Source organism: Salmo salar, chromosome 04, assembly GCF_965601325.2.
Source record: "Salmo salar chromosome 04, fSalSal1, whole genome shotgun sequence".
NCBI lineage: Eukaryota > Metazoa > Chordata > Actinopteri > Salmoniformes > Salmonidae > Salmo > Salmo salar.
This window is the reverse complement of record NC_138294.1, coordinates 89,533,504-89,547,423: the sequence shown is the minus strand read 5'-3', so window position 1 is coordinate 89,547,423 and position 13,920 is coordinate 89,533,504. Positions and strand designations below refer to the sequence as shown.

General features: G+C 41.8%; 1 protein-coding gene across 2 annotated transcripts; it reads right to left on the bottom strand.

Moving 5' to 3' along the window:
• Window positions 1-721: 721 nt before the first annotated feature.
• On the bottom strand, window positions 722-12,793 carry LOC145878676 (uncharacterized). Of its 2 annotated transcripts, none has more exons than XM_082974791.1 (3): window positions 12,654-12,793; window positions 8,775-8,879; window positions 722-5,002 (listed from the first exon to the last, which is right to left on the bottom strand). In XM_082974791.1, exons 2-3 carry the CDS (start codon window positions 8,866-8,868, stop codon window positions 1,281-1,283), a joined length of 3,816 nt encoding a protein of 1,271 aa, XP_082830917.1. In that variant the 5' UTR covers window positions 8,869-8,879; window positions 12,654-12,793; the 3' UTR covers window positions 722-1,280. The 2 variants fall into 2 exon arrangements, with proteins under 2 accessions (XP_082830917.1, XP_082830916.1); XM_082974790.1 differs by lacking the exon at window positions 12,654-12,793 and adding an exon at window positions 9,053-9,221.
• Window positions 12,794-13,920: the final 1,127 nt, after the last annotated feature.

Here is a 13,920-nt window from a genome sequence, read left to right as displayed (position 1 = left end):
TGTGGCTTTGTGACAATGACCACAAGAACAGCCACTCAGAGATTTGATGCAGTTACACCTCTGACATTGCCTGAACAAAAACAATGATTTTCTATGCAGTTCTGATTTAATGTAGGCCCTAATGTTTGTTAAATTACCTTGGGGTGGACAAATTAATATAAGGCTTTAGACAAGGCTAAGAGTTTTAATACAAATCCAATGAACCCCACATCTCAGTTGGCTCTACTCTACTCAGTAAACGCAAACGTATAGGCTCCAATTGTACATGTAATCCTATGATTATGCCCATAAAAATGTTTGGTGCACGCGGGCACATATAGGAAGTCCCTTACCAGGCAGAAGGGAATTTCACTTTAACCCCTGCATCGGAGAGTTACAATGTTGCTATCACTATGCAGCCAACTACCTGTAGTAGGAAACCGAGTTTCTTATTAATAATATGCCACCTGTTATCATACATGGCACGACTACATAATTGTTACAATTACAATAACACTTATATAAGATATTTATTTATTTATTTTTGTCATTCTCCACACAGGCTTCCTGGTAGTTGTCGTCTCTTAGACATGGTAGCAAATTGTTTCAAATCTCTATAGATTACTTTTAGCTAAAATTAAATCCACTAGTAGTAGCTAGCTAAGGTTAACAGGCTAGGTTAGGCTACTGCCTTAATCGCTAATCATCTTTGTCACTCACAAAATACAAAACAATACAATAATTTCATTGGCAGATTCCTTTTTATTATTGTTTCACAATTGGATAATCCCACATAAAACACACACGTCAACATAGCTACCAAGGATAGTGGGAATGCACTTCAGGAGAAGCGGGAATGGGGTGGGGGCGGGAACTGCAGCAACGCTAATGAGCTGGTGGCTGGGGTGCCGCTGGCGATGTAGTAGCCGATCAGGGGCGCTGGAGGGCAGCAGCCAATTGTCAAAATGCCACCCCAAAATCAAGTGCCGCCTAATCTTGCCTATTGGGAGGGCCAGCCCTGCACCTCTGACATTGCCTAAACAAAACCAATGATTTTCTATGCAGTTCTGATTTAATCTAGATCTAAATTAGGCCCTCATTTTTGTTCAGTTACTTTGAGGTGGACAAATTAACATACGGCTTTACACAAGGCTGAGTTTTATTTACAAATCCAATTAACCCCACATCTCAGTTGGATCTTCCCAACAAACGCAAACGTTCCTACAATATTGGGAAGCTTGATGTTCAAATAGAGACCCAATTTTGTTTCCGGATAATGTTAGCAGGACAACATCCCTGACTTATGTTGGAACCTCCTGCCGACTATCCTTTTTATCCTTCATGAATTTTCGCTCATTTGGGAGTAAATCTTCTCCTTTTGCAATCTTATCCAGAATCTCAGGCTCTCCCTTCATTTTCTTCAACTCTACGATCCGATCCTCAAAGCCTGGCTTGCGTTCGTCCTCCTCTGTGCGAATGAGTATCTCAATGTACTCCACAGTGGACTGAGAGCTTGGTTTCAGGGCAACATCATTAAGTCTCTTGAGACAGTCAGAAGACTGCTTGATCAAATTCATCAGCGCGTCCTCAATCATATGAAACTCATCCTCACGTTTATCCAGCATCTCCTTGGTTTCATTAGACTTGTCCCATGCCTTCATGAAGTTGTCCTTCAGTTCTTGAATAGTCCTTTTCTCAGTCTTTGTTTCATATGTCAACAAGACTTTTTCCCTGTCGTGGTCAGTGGAAGAGCATTTTCCTGGACATTCGGTACAGTTGCCATCATCATCCATCACGGCACAACTTTTGATTTCATCCTCATTTGGGAGGAAACAGCAGGTGTGACATGTGAAATTGCATATCTTGCAGTTTGTTGCAAAGTCTTGGGATAATTTGCTTCTCTTCACCTGCAGCACATTTACCTCAGATTCAAAATCTTTGTTCTGTTTCATGTTCTCGTCCTCGTTCTCCAGACACTGTTTGAAGCTTTTGATCTCACTTAGCTTTGACAGACCTGCTGTGATCTGAGGGGTCAGGTGTGTCAATGTCTTCTCCAGAAGCTCACGTTCTTCCAGAACTTTCTTTGTCAGGGTCAGATCTTTACTCTCAATGCTTTCCAGTGCTTGGAAAAATTTCTTCATCTCCTTGAAAGTTGAACTCCATTGATCTGGACACTGGGCCTTATGATCATCATTGGAATCATCCTCTTCAGAGCTGCTCTCCGTCTCCTTTGAGAACACAAATGAACTGTTGAATTTGAAATGGGTTGGTAGCCCCTTCTTGTTTTTCTTACAAGGCAGATTTGCAGCTTTGATGGCCTCTAGCACCGGTATTTGCTTCCCATCTACAAATGTCACAAGCATCAGGATGTTTTCAGCAACATCCTTTCCAAAGATGGACAGGATGGAATCAAAGATGTATCTCTGGGAAGGACTGAGACGAACAAGTGTTGCCTGCACTACAAAGCAGAGTGCATCAATGTGATCAATCCCTAAAGGATTACACAAGAAATCCTTCAACATCTGGGTGAGCAATTTATCTTGAGCCATTCCTCTGGTGTCTCCGAACCCTGGTGTGTCAATGATGGTCAGAGAATAAGGAATCTGAAAGCCTGGCTGGTTGTAGAGCTCGTATGATGTCACAACCACAGTCTGGCTCTCAGCCTGTGACCTGTTGGTCACCTCATGGATGAGCTTAAAGCGGTAACGTTCTTCCCACTTTATCCCGAGAATGTAGTTTATCATGACATTGACCAGAGTTGTTTTTCCTGCACCTGTGGCCCCCAGAAGCAATATCACCTTGTTATTACCTTGCTCAACTTTCTTCCCAAATCTGTACTGGTCAAAACTGTCACTTACACCCAACTTCTGTTCCAGATTCAGCCAGTGGATTGAGGGGTTGCCCTTTTCCACCTTCTGGGATTTTGTGAGGAACTCCTCACTTTTTGCTCTGGTTGATTTGCTCATCTTCGGTTGGGGATCAGAGACCCTAAGGGTAGTCAGCACAGTCTCAGAACTGGGTAGACTATTCCCTGCTTCGCCACAGTTAGCAAAGACTCTGATGCTGTATGCAGTGTCAGCCTCAAGTCCTTCCAGTGTACTCTCTCTAGTGGTGGTTTTCATGGTGTGCCACATCTGATTGTCTATAGCCTTTACATTCTTTCTGTATTCAACCACATAACCAATGACTTCAACATCATCTCCCACCATGGTAGGAATGTCCCAGTTCACTCTGATACTTCCCGATTCTATCCTCTTCTTTGTGGGTGGTCCAGGGGGGCTACATGGGCGGGTCCTGAAATATTCTGTCCAGTCACTGGAGAGGCTCACACCAGGTCTGCACACTGCCTTGCAGCTAAAGCGGTACTTTTTGTAAGGGTCTAAACGACTGATGGTGACCTGGTTAGTTGTAGCATCCGATTTCACCTCTGTCCACTCAGAGTCAGCCTGCTCAGCCTGGTACAAAACCTGGTACGACTCCACACAGGTAACACCAAGGTTGGGAGGGTTGACTTGCAAGTGGACACAGTCATGCTCCAGACTCTTGATGGTGGGAACACCTGGCTTTGATGGCAGCTCAAACTGTTGACTCAAAAGTGTCCCTCTTTCATAGACATGGATGGAGGAAGCAGTGAGGTGTTTGTTTGGAATTGATGCAATGCAGAATGCAAGATTTTCTCTGCCTTTGTTTGAATCTTTGAAGTCTAGGAACAGATTTATGGTTTGCCTAGTTAGGGTCGTTACCTCCCCCGAGCGAAACCACTTTTCTGCTGTAGTCTTCCCGGCTGCGTTGGGATTGTAAGGTATCAGTGAAAAATCACTTTTTGATTCTTCCAGCAAGTAGTTCTCCACATCTAACACATACTCTTCTTTCTCCTTCAAATAGGAAAATGCAAAACACACTACAAAATCATTAGCTTTATCAAGCACTATTCCATCCAATTCACTGCTTGAGTACACAACTTGTACCTCTTTCATTATGTCAAGGTAAGAGCGAACAACATTCATCTCTCTCTCTCTGTCGTCCAGGTACGTGATCATGAGGTTATTCTGGAATGGAGAACGTTCTTTGCTGTTGAGCATTTTTATCAGCTCTTCCTCCTCCATTCCTCCTCCTCTTATGTTGGGAAGAACCTTGCAGAGACCTTTCTGGAACACCAGCTTGTACTCTGAGCACAAGTCCCTGAACTTGTTGATTTTGGCTTTGAGTTCAGGGAACTTGATAGCCATGTCTTCCTTCATCATGTCCTGGCATTGTACATCAGTATTGTCGAGTCCGTCCAAGAGTCGCTGTGCGCGACGCACCAGGCAAACACTGATCTGCCTGACTAGCTGGGCAGCTGCAGAGTCCAGGTTCTTGAGAGGATAGAGCCAGGCGGTCATGGGCACAGCATGTTCTCCGTTCTCCCCTAGCAGAAATGGCAGGCCAGCATACACCTTGATGGCATCTTCAAATGTGACAGGGTTGTTTTCTAGTGCCAAATCACCATGGAAAGTGCAGTTGAATTTATTGGTCTCTCTCTGCTCTTCCTCACTCATCTTCAAATTTGCCTGCCCTTCTATTGACATTTGAGGGATCTTTTTTATTGTTGCCTGCAGGTTTCCCTGGATGTCCTGGTGGTTCTCTCCTGAGGAAACCTCTTGGTCAAAAACGAAAAAGGCCTGCGCACCAAACAGCAGGGCAGTCACCACATGGGTTGCAGAGCCCTCTTGTAAGACATTAGAGTATTTCACATTTCCTACCCCCAGGTGGTCCATGGTCAACTGCTCGAAGCGAGTGGTGGTACGGTACTGCAGAGAAACCCTAGACTGACGCTTTGAGGTCTTTTTGTCATGTAGGAATTCAGCAGAACCCTTCACACTGACTAAGCCACCAAGGAAACTGGCGTCAAGAGATGCAGACACATTCAAAGCCTCTGACTTGGCTTCACTTGAGTCTGAAGCAATGATTTTGAAGTCAGTGTTTGGTTGTGGACGGACATTGATGTGTTTCTGCAGCATCTCAGAATCCCAGAGAGTGATACCTGCAGTTTAAAGAGAATGACCAAAGAACGTTTATTGTGAAAATTATACTCCAACGTGTACATGTGTAAATATTTCTATATGTAAACATGGTTAAATTCAAATAACTAATTGAAGGTAAATATTTAATTCAAAGTAAATATTCTAGGTGTCAACCCATAGTTAGAAAACCTACACCTCCTACACTCAGAAGTAAAAAATGCTCTGTAGCACCATTTGAACCAGTCTGGAAATGGGTTCTATCTGAAGCTTCTTTCAGGTCAAATAGAATCTGGGTACCAAATAAAGGGTGCTATTTGGAACCAGAAAGATTCGAGATAGAACTCTATCTAGAATGTTCCCCTACAGCAGTCCTTCTCAAATAGTGGGGCGCGCCCCCCTGGGGGGGCTCGGAGCGATGCCAGGGGGGCGCGTGACCCCGGGGAACATGCTTTTTCTTGCCGCGGGGAGTATTTTTTTTTAACCGAACAAGAGCACACAGCACAGAGCAGGAGATATGAAGTGCAGATAACAAACCCTTAAGAGACACCATGGAAAAATATTTAACAGGGATGAAAAGAAAGATGGAGAGAGACGGAGATAATGAGACAAACGTAAGTCTCCCGAAAGCTAAGACGAGGAAATATGACGAAGCGTATGTAGCGCTTGGCTTCACTGTGACTACGGTGGGAGACGAGGAAAGACCGGTATGTTTACTGTGTCTAAAAATGTTGGCAGCGGACAGCATGAAGCCAAATAAATTAAGGCGTCACTTATAGACATTACACCCCAATCACGCTGATAAGCCGCTTGAGTTTTTTCAGCGAAAACGTGCCGAATATTGTCAACAATCGTCCCGCTTTGTGAATGCTTCTTCAGTAAACCAGCGAGCACTGTTAGCATCATATAAGGTGGCGTACCAAATTGCTCAGTGCAAAAAACCCCACTCCATAGCAGAGGAGCTGATACTGCCTGCAGCATTAGACATGGTCTCTGTCATGCTGGATGACGCAAGTGCTGCAAACGACCAGTCCAATGACACTGTCGCCAGACGTATAAATGACATTGCTAACAATCTTAAAGAACAGCTGGTAGATAAACTCAAAGACAAACGTTTTGCCTTACAGTTCGATGAAGCAACTGACAGCAACAAAGACTGTTTGTTTATCACTTATGTACGTTTTGACATGACAAACTCCCTGTGTGAGGATCTACTTTTTTGTAAATATGTCAGAGACAGAGCCACAGCTGAACAGCTGAAGAGCTATTCAAAATGCTGGACTGCTTTCTGACTGAGAATGGGCTAAAGTGGGAGAACTGCATTGGTGTTTGCAGTGATGGTGCACAGACCATGGCAGGGATGAGAAAAGGACTTCGGGCACTCATCAAGAAGGCCTCACCTAATGCTGAGTGGACACACTGTTATACACAGAGAAGCACTGGCATCAAGGCACCTTTCCTCTGAATTAAGTGAGGTTATGACTGACATTGTAGGTGTAGTCAATTGTATAAAGACCAGACCACTAAAAACAAGAGTCTTCTCTGCCATCTGTGAGGAGATGGGAGCTGAACATCAAGCTGTGCTGTTTCACAGTGAAGCAAGGTGGCTGTCACGAGGAAAAGTCTTGTCCCGAGATTTTGAGCTCAGAGAGCAGATAAGAATGTTTTTGGAGCAGGAGCACAAGTATGACATCACAGAAACCTTTAGTGATGAGAACTTCCTGGCAAAACTGGCCTACCTGAGTGACATATTTGGAAAGCTAAATTAACTAAATCTACAGCTTCAAGGGAAAGATAAACACCTCCCTCAGGTCACAGACAAGATCAGCTCTTTCACTCGAAAGCTTGCAATGTGGGGCAGGCGACTTGATGAAGGAAATACTGATTCATTCCAGAACCTGCATGAATTTGTTGACACTACTGACTATGATGCCACCTCAGTGATTCCATATATTAAGGAGCATATTTCATCACTGATGGGATTCTTTAAAAAGTACTTCCCTGAAAACAGTTCCCAATATGACTGGGTGAGAGATCCTTTCAATGCACCAGCTCCAACTGGTTTCAGCTCTGCAGAGGAGGACCAGTTCATTGATATGACGTCTGACTCCACATTCAGACTGAGGTTCACATCACAGACACTGAGTGAATTCTGGCTGAGTGTAGAGAGGTAGTATCCACTCTTAGGGCAGAGGGCCATGGGCATTCTTCTTCCTTTTGCAACATCTTATCTTTGTGAGACTGGCTTCTCTGCTGTTGCTGCACTGAAGACCAAGTACAGGTCCCAGCTAAACATTGAGCAGGAGCTGAGAGTTGCAGTATCATGCTTCAAACCCCGCTTGGAAAAGCTAAGCTCTGCAAAACGTGCTCATTGTAGCCATTAATCCTGACTTCCTCATTTTGATTTAAAAAAAAAAATCAGCACAATTGTTTTATTCATTTTTGTTTTATAGGTCAAAATGTTTCATATATTGTGCTCCTGAGTTAATGTTGCTGATCAATTTGAATTTATTATTATTTATTGATTATATTTAATTTTATTTTTCAGTATCAAATGGTCAAAAATGTTTACAGTTTAAATAAGGGCTGAATTTTTTTTTACATTTCAGGCAAATTGATGCACTTGAAGTCTTTTCTGTTACAAACTAAAAAAAACAATGTTAATAAAGTTATTCTTTGTTGTAAGTTGATCTATATATATATTTTTTTTTTCTTTAATGTTAATAAGGATACAATGTTATGCAGAGGTGTACTTATAACAATTTTATAGACAAATGATACTATTTAGAGTCGCGGCGGAGAGTTGGGGGGGGCGCGAAATGTTTACTTCTTCCTAGGGGGGGGCGTAACAGAAAATAATTGAGAAGCACTGCCCTACAGGGACAAATAGTGCCACATTACACTCTCAGAAGGAAAAAAAAGGGTAATCTTTGTCATTGACAGCATTACTACAATATGAACACTTCAAAAACAACCTGCATGACATCACTCTTTTGTCCCAAGTGTGTCCTCTAGCTTTTCTTACTCTGTGGTAACCATAGAGATGCACCAGAAAGCTCATCTCTCTCTGCAATGGCCGATTCTGTGACAGCATCATAGAGGACTTTATTGCCCAAAAGCCTGTTTTAGCATGGGCAGCTCCATTCAGGACTTTCACCATTTGAAGTAGTCAACTGGGAGATACTTCCTTTGGGTTAAGGAAGGATTACATAATTCAATCTGGGTCCTCTGGAGGGATCAGACAGAATATAATCGCTGCCAACTGGTGAGGTTAGCATAGCGCTAACTTATGCCATGTTATCTGATGGGACCAGCTACAATTTAGCATTCTGTCACGTGCAAGTAAATCAACAATTTTAATTAGCTGAGACTCATTTTGAGCTGGAGAAACTGTTTACATTTAAATGGTTGCTTATGTTCACAAGTATGTCCCCAATGTCTTCAACTTCTATGAGTGTATTAGCAGTTTGTAAATAAACTGAAAAGGTGCATATCACCACCTACTGTGTGAAGTGTGTACAGTATAGTCTGAACAGGTATAAAGCCAAGGTTGGTGATTTACTGACATCTGCAGTTATGGAATGTCTGTTCAGGAGTGCAATTCATTGGCTGACCCCTCCTGCTGATTCTTCCTAAATCCGTAGAAACTACTTTAAAATGGTGAAAGCCCTCAATGGTGTTCTCTGTGCTACAACAGTGTGCCCTCTATCCAACTCAGTGGTGGAAACACTGTCAATGAATTCAAGATGATGCACACCGATTACCTCCAAACCAAAGAGGAATAGTTTCCTGTACCTGGAATGAGGACATCTCTACGACAGTCATACAGCATCCCCAGCTGGAAGGGTCGGCCCAGAGCGGCTAGCTCGATGGTCTCCGAGTCAGACATGACTCAGTGTTCTGAAAACATATCAGAACTGGGGTTACTTCAGCAGCCCCGGTATTAGAAAATTGCAACAGATAATATGGCTGTCAACATAAAAATCTTAGTTCTTTTGCTCATTGCCCAGACAATGCAGCGTGTGTAAATTATCACTGATACAGTATGTTATGCAAACATTTGAGTCACTCACATCTTTGTTCTCCAGTCTTGTTGTTCTTTCTGAACAGGAAGAGGACTCTGGAGCCCTAACGATTGGTGCTCTTATTTCTTTGGGGGAAAAAAACAAAGACACTGAACATGTTGATGGTTTTCTGGTGGACATAATACAGTCTTAATTAAAACAATCCACCTTAAGTTGACTTAAGTAATGTACCAAACTGAAAAAAATAGAGGACATATATTACAAATGTGAGTAGAAAATACAGAAGTTTCTCTACACTCTGGATTTGTTCTTCAGCAAAACAGCAGCCACACCTCTTGTTTTGGCATACAGCTTAGCTTTTTGATGAGGCTGGTAACCCTAAAATTCTAGAAGGACTGTCAGTCAGCGCTCTAGATGATATTCACAGGAGTTTTTAAAATGTATTTGGAAGCTATATATGGTTTACATGTTAACAGAATAACCTACAATGTTTTTTCAGCTTTACTCACAGGACAATGGCATACAACCCAGCGTAGGCATAGCCTATAGGCCTAGTGTTTTCATTTTTAGTTGAAATATTTTTTGTATTCATTCAGGTTCACAGTGCGGACCAAACCAAGGTCCCCGTGCCCAACAGTTTGGTAGGTATACCTGTACCGTTACAGCCCTATCCTAGTATACAGACACAACCAGGGCAAGTCAACTGTAAAGAAACATTTTAAATGTTCACATAACAACGCAACACAACTCCAAACACGACAGATAAGAAGCTACATAGCCCCCTAGGCTATATGAATATAAAGAGACTTGAGCCAAAGAAAAACGGACTTGTGGAATGGAATGAGTTATCAGACCTCGTCAATTCTACCATTACATAACATTTGAGGACACAATTTAAAGGCCTATGTATTCATGTTTTGTTCACTGTACAATATAACCAAAAGGCTGACCATCTTTCCCCCCTCTTTCTGGCTGCCCTCCCCCTTCTTGCAGGTTCACCTCTCAAAAATGCAACAATAGAAAAAATAAGTAGCTAAATGAATAAAGAGTAAAAATAAAAGCACAATTACATTATTTCACCAATTTAATAATGGGCAGTTCTTCACAAATAGTCACATAGACTATATGGAAGTAACACGAGCAAAGCATGTTTACATGTAGAATGATATAGGTTATAAGACCTATGATTCATTTAATCAGTTCTACCACCTCAGCATTGCTCATTTTATTAAGGTTTAAATATGTTGTAGTGAAGTTCAGCTTCAGTCCACAGGGTGGCGCTGTGTCACTGTCAGAAGATATGTGCTTCAGTCAGAAAAACATTTACTCATCTCTTCGTTCTCAGCTAGCTACAGAAGCTAGCTAGCTACAGAAACGAAACCCATCAAATACACTTGCTGGAAATAACTACTTTTCCTAATATCATGACTTCTATCAACATTCTTAGCTTGCCCATTCACTAAATATACTGTTAAATAACTCAGACTGACATCCAATACCTTTAGGATACTGAAACCTAACGCTCACTTATTAGCATTAGCCTACCCTTATGCTGAAGGGGACTAGTTAGCTAGCACCAAACCTGCAGCTAACTGCTGCTGCACTGCCTTTTTGGCTGTTCTACCCTCTCCACCTCAATCACTACTAACTCAACCTGATCACTTTTTTTTTTGCCTCTTTCAGAAGAAATTCTAGAGTATCCATATTTGCTGTGTTATGCTGAGGTGTTTTACTGAGTGATGACATTGACATCTAACTGGTGCTGTAGAGGTGGGGGTTAAGGGACAGGAGTGGTCCACTGTGTTATATCTCTACCAAACACAGCAGACACTGAGTCACACCAGGGGCTTCTTGCAGTGCCTGCTACTGCCTAGCAAAGTATATTGGATAGTTTATTTTTGTCATTAAAATGTGCATAGCGCAAGTGATGAATCCTGAATAAAATGTGTGGATTTTTCTGTGTCAGAAGAGATCCGGCAACAAGGCATCAATAGAATCTATTTATTGCAAAGCTACAGATTCTCAGATATTGACAGGCATTGGTTTTGAAAAGCATTTGATGGCAGCAGCCAGGTAAACAAAACCAAAGACTGCTAACAGGGCTATTAAAATCATTGTCATTTGTGTGAACTATCCCTTTAAGCACATCATTTGAGGAAAATAAAACAGGCAGTGCAATTGTAGATATTAAAAGTACACAATGATTGTGTACTTTCTCCAATAATTCATTGTGGATAAATTAACTGTTTATGCCCTTGTCTCTTAATATTTGAATACATTTATACAGCTCTGTGATCTCCATTTGCATTTACTTTTTCCTGCTTTATCCTGGTCCTTTCATCCTTCTCTCGCTGTCTATTGTGTTCTATTAATTTTAGTCTTTGGTTCTCAAGCTCCTGTCTTCGTTTTTCTTCCATCTTTTTTTCTGTTTCCATTCTCACTTTCTCAGCAAGGAGTTGCTTGTTTTCCTCTTCAGTCCTCCTCTTTTCCTCCTCCACTTTCTGTTTTTCAGTTTTGGCTTGATCGAGGTCTCTCTCTGCCTTATCCGCTCGATCTTTTGACCAGTCTCCACCCATTCGCTTGTTGGTCTCTGACTTTCTTAGAGATGATATGAAAATAACAACAAAAATAGACAGTGAATGCTTTTGCTCGCAAAGCAGTAATTTTGTACTGTCTGATTTGTGAGTTGACCTTGGTGCCCGCTCCCATACCCTACTATTCTGTATTTCTTTTGACTCATTTGAATACAGTCAGACCAGAAAAGCCACATCCCAGAAGGGCAGATAAGCGGCAACCCTGATTAGAAGCACCTGCTGCTCATCTGTTTCTTTACAGATGTTGTCACTACACACTGCAGGCTGTAAAGCCGACACATCTGTGTGCAGTGAAAATTACTAAAAACATAGAATAATGAAGAAAGATTTATGCGACAACTTACACCAGCGGGTTTTACGCACCAGCCAAGCCTCTGGGAGAGCGCGATGGTTCTCTTTTGTTCAATAAATAATACACATTATTACAGCTATTGTCCGGGATTGGTACATACATATTTAACAAAAAATATATAATTACATTTAAATTAATGACACAGTATAACCAGCAATTTGAAGAATATAACTTATAAATACGTCATGAGCTTACGATTGTTTATTTTGGGTTCTAATGGGGAAAAAGACACTTATTTTACTCCATTGTTTATAAATATAAAAAACCTATGTATAGATTCAAAAGATGGTTAAAACTATAATGCAGATGTCATGGACTGTCAGTCCTGGCATCTGGAGCACATTCTTGAATTTGAGAGGGGTTACATTTCCCTAGCCCCATCCCTCAGCTGCGGACCACAATAAGTGGTGGGACGGACAATGTTATTTCTCAACTATCAATTCAAGTAACAATTAAAGCTACAATTAAAACTACATTTGGTGAAACAGCGCCTTTGATATTGTTTTAGTGATGAAACGCAGGAGACAGTTGTGTCAGATGGAAGAAAGGTGTTCTTCCTTTGAAGTAACTTCGTTGTTGTAATATTCCAAACGGACGTGCCAGTTTCACCAAATGCGGATTGTAGCTTTAATGATTGGACAGTAAAGGTTTTGCTTAGCAACCATTTAGGCTTATCGAAATGAAATAAGGGTTAGTAGCCTACCTTAAATCAACGAAGCTTTCCGATGGATGTCAACCAGACAGAAATCACAAGTAGATGTACAAAATAGAAGCCAAGTAGAGCCCATAGGTCGGGATGTATCTCTACCAAGATGTAGACCGGGAGTGACACCCTGTTTTATAGACCAAATCACAGAGTTTCTAAACCCAGAGGTGCAACATCGCGAGACTTCCAGGAACGCTTGTGAAACAGACTGAACAGAACATGCCGGGATTTGGTGCTTGAGAAGTCAATGAGAGAAGTGAAAATATCTTCCTTAGTTGTTCATTTTCACAAAATCAAAAGGAAAAACCTAGATTCGAGACAATTTCTTAAGTAGTTGAACATGTTATTTCACCAATCTCGTGAAAGTAATAAACTGACACGTTTTAATTTTAGTCAAAAAGAAGTTTATATCGAAGGACTACCTTTGATTTTCCTGCTTGCACATGCGCAATTCGACGCAAGATGACCATTAGACCCGATGACTTGCTTCTACGCCTGAGCTTTGACAGCCAACGTCGCCATGACATCACCTACAAGTGTAGTCGCGGATTTGAATAGGATAATCATTTTTAGCTTATCTTCATACTGTATTGTCTTTGACCAAATCACTCTTCTTGTAAATCACATGACTAAAGGTAAGCCTCTGACTGCAGTCCGAATTCAAAGGATGCATTCCAAACATGTAAAAAACACCCTCTCCCCTCAAATTAAGTGGACACTTCAAATCAAATGTATTTGTCACATACACGTGTTTAGCATGTGTTATTGCTGGTGTAGCGAAATGGGTTGTTTTTACAGGGTCAGCCATAGTAGTACGGTGCCCCTGGAGCAAATAAAGGTTAAGTGCCTTGCTCAAGGGCACATCGACCGATTTTTCACCTGGTCGGCTTGATTATTCAAACCATCAACCGCTCGGTTACTGGCCCAACGGTCTAACCGCTAGGCTACCTGCCGCCCTGATGACATATCATGATGTATGATGAGTTGACACTTGCAGAGCAAGGGGCGAGGGAAGAATTAATACATTTTAAATGGACCCCGCCCTTGCCCAGAAATGTGTCACTAGTTCGTCCCACGGTTGTGTTTTCTGTCATCATGGAACCACCGGTAGCTGTTGTGTGTGCCTTATATGCGACACAGTGAATGATGATTGCATTTCATGTTTTGGCTAGAAGACAACACATCCGCAGACATCGAATGCTAGCCATCGGAGGATATCAGGTAAATCTAAAACTAAAATGTATAAATGTGATGCCAGGACAAG

What these genes read in the sequence shown, in the direction of transcription:
- LOC145878676 (XM_082974791.1), bottom strand. Translation starts at nt 8,868, where the DNA reads ATGTCTGACTCGGAGACCATCGAGCTAGCCGCTCTGGGCCGACCCTTC. An exon ending in TAGAGATGTCCTCATTCCAG is followed by an intron (nt 5,003 to 8,774) that starts GTACAGGAAACT and finishes TTTAAACTGCAG; the next exon opens with GTATCACTCTCTGGGATTCT.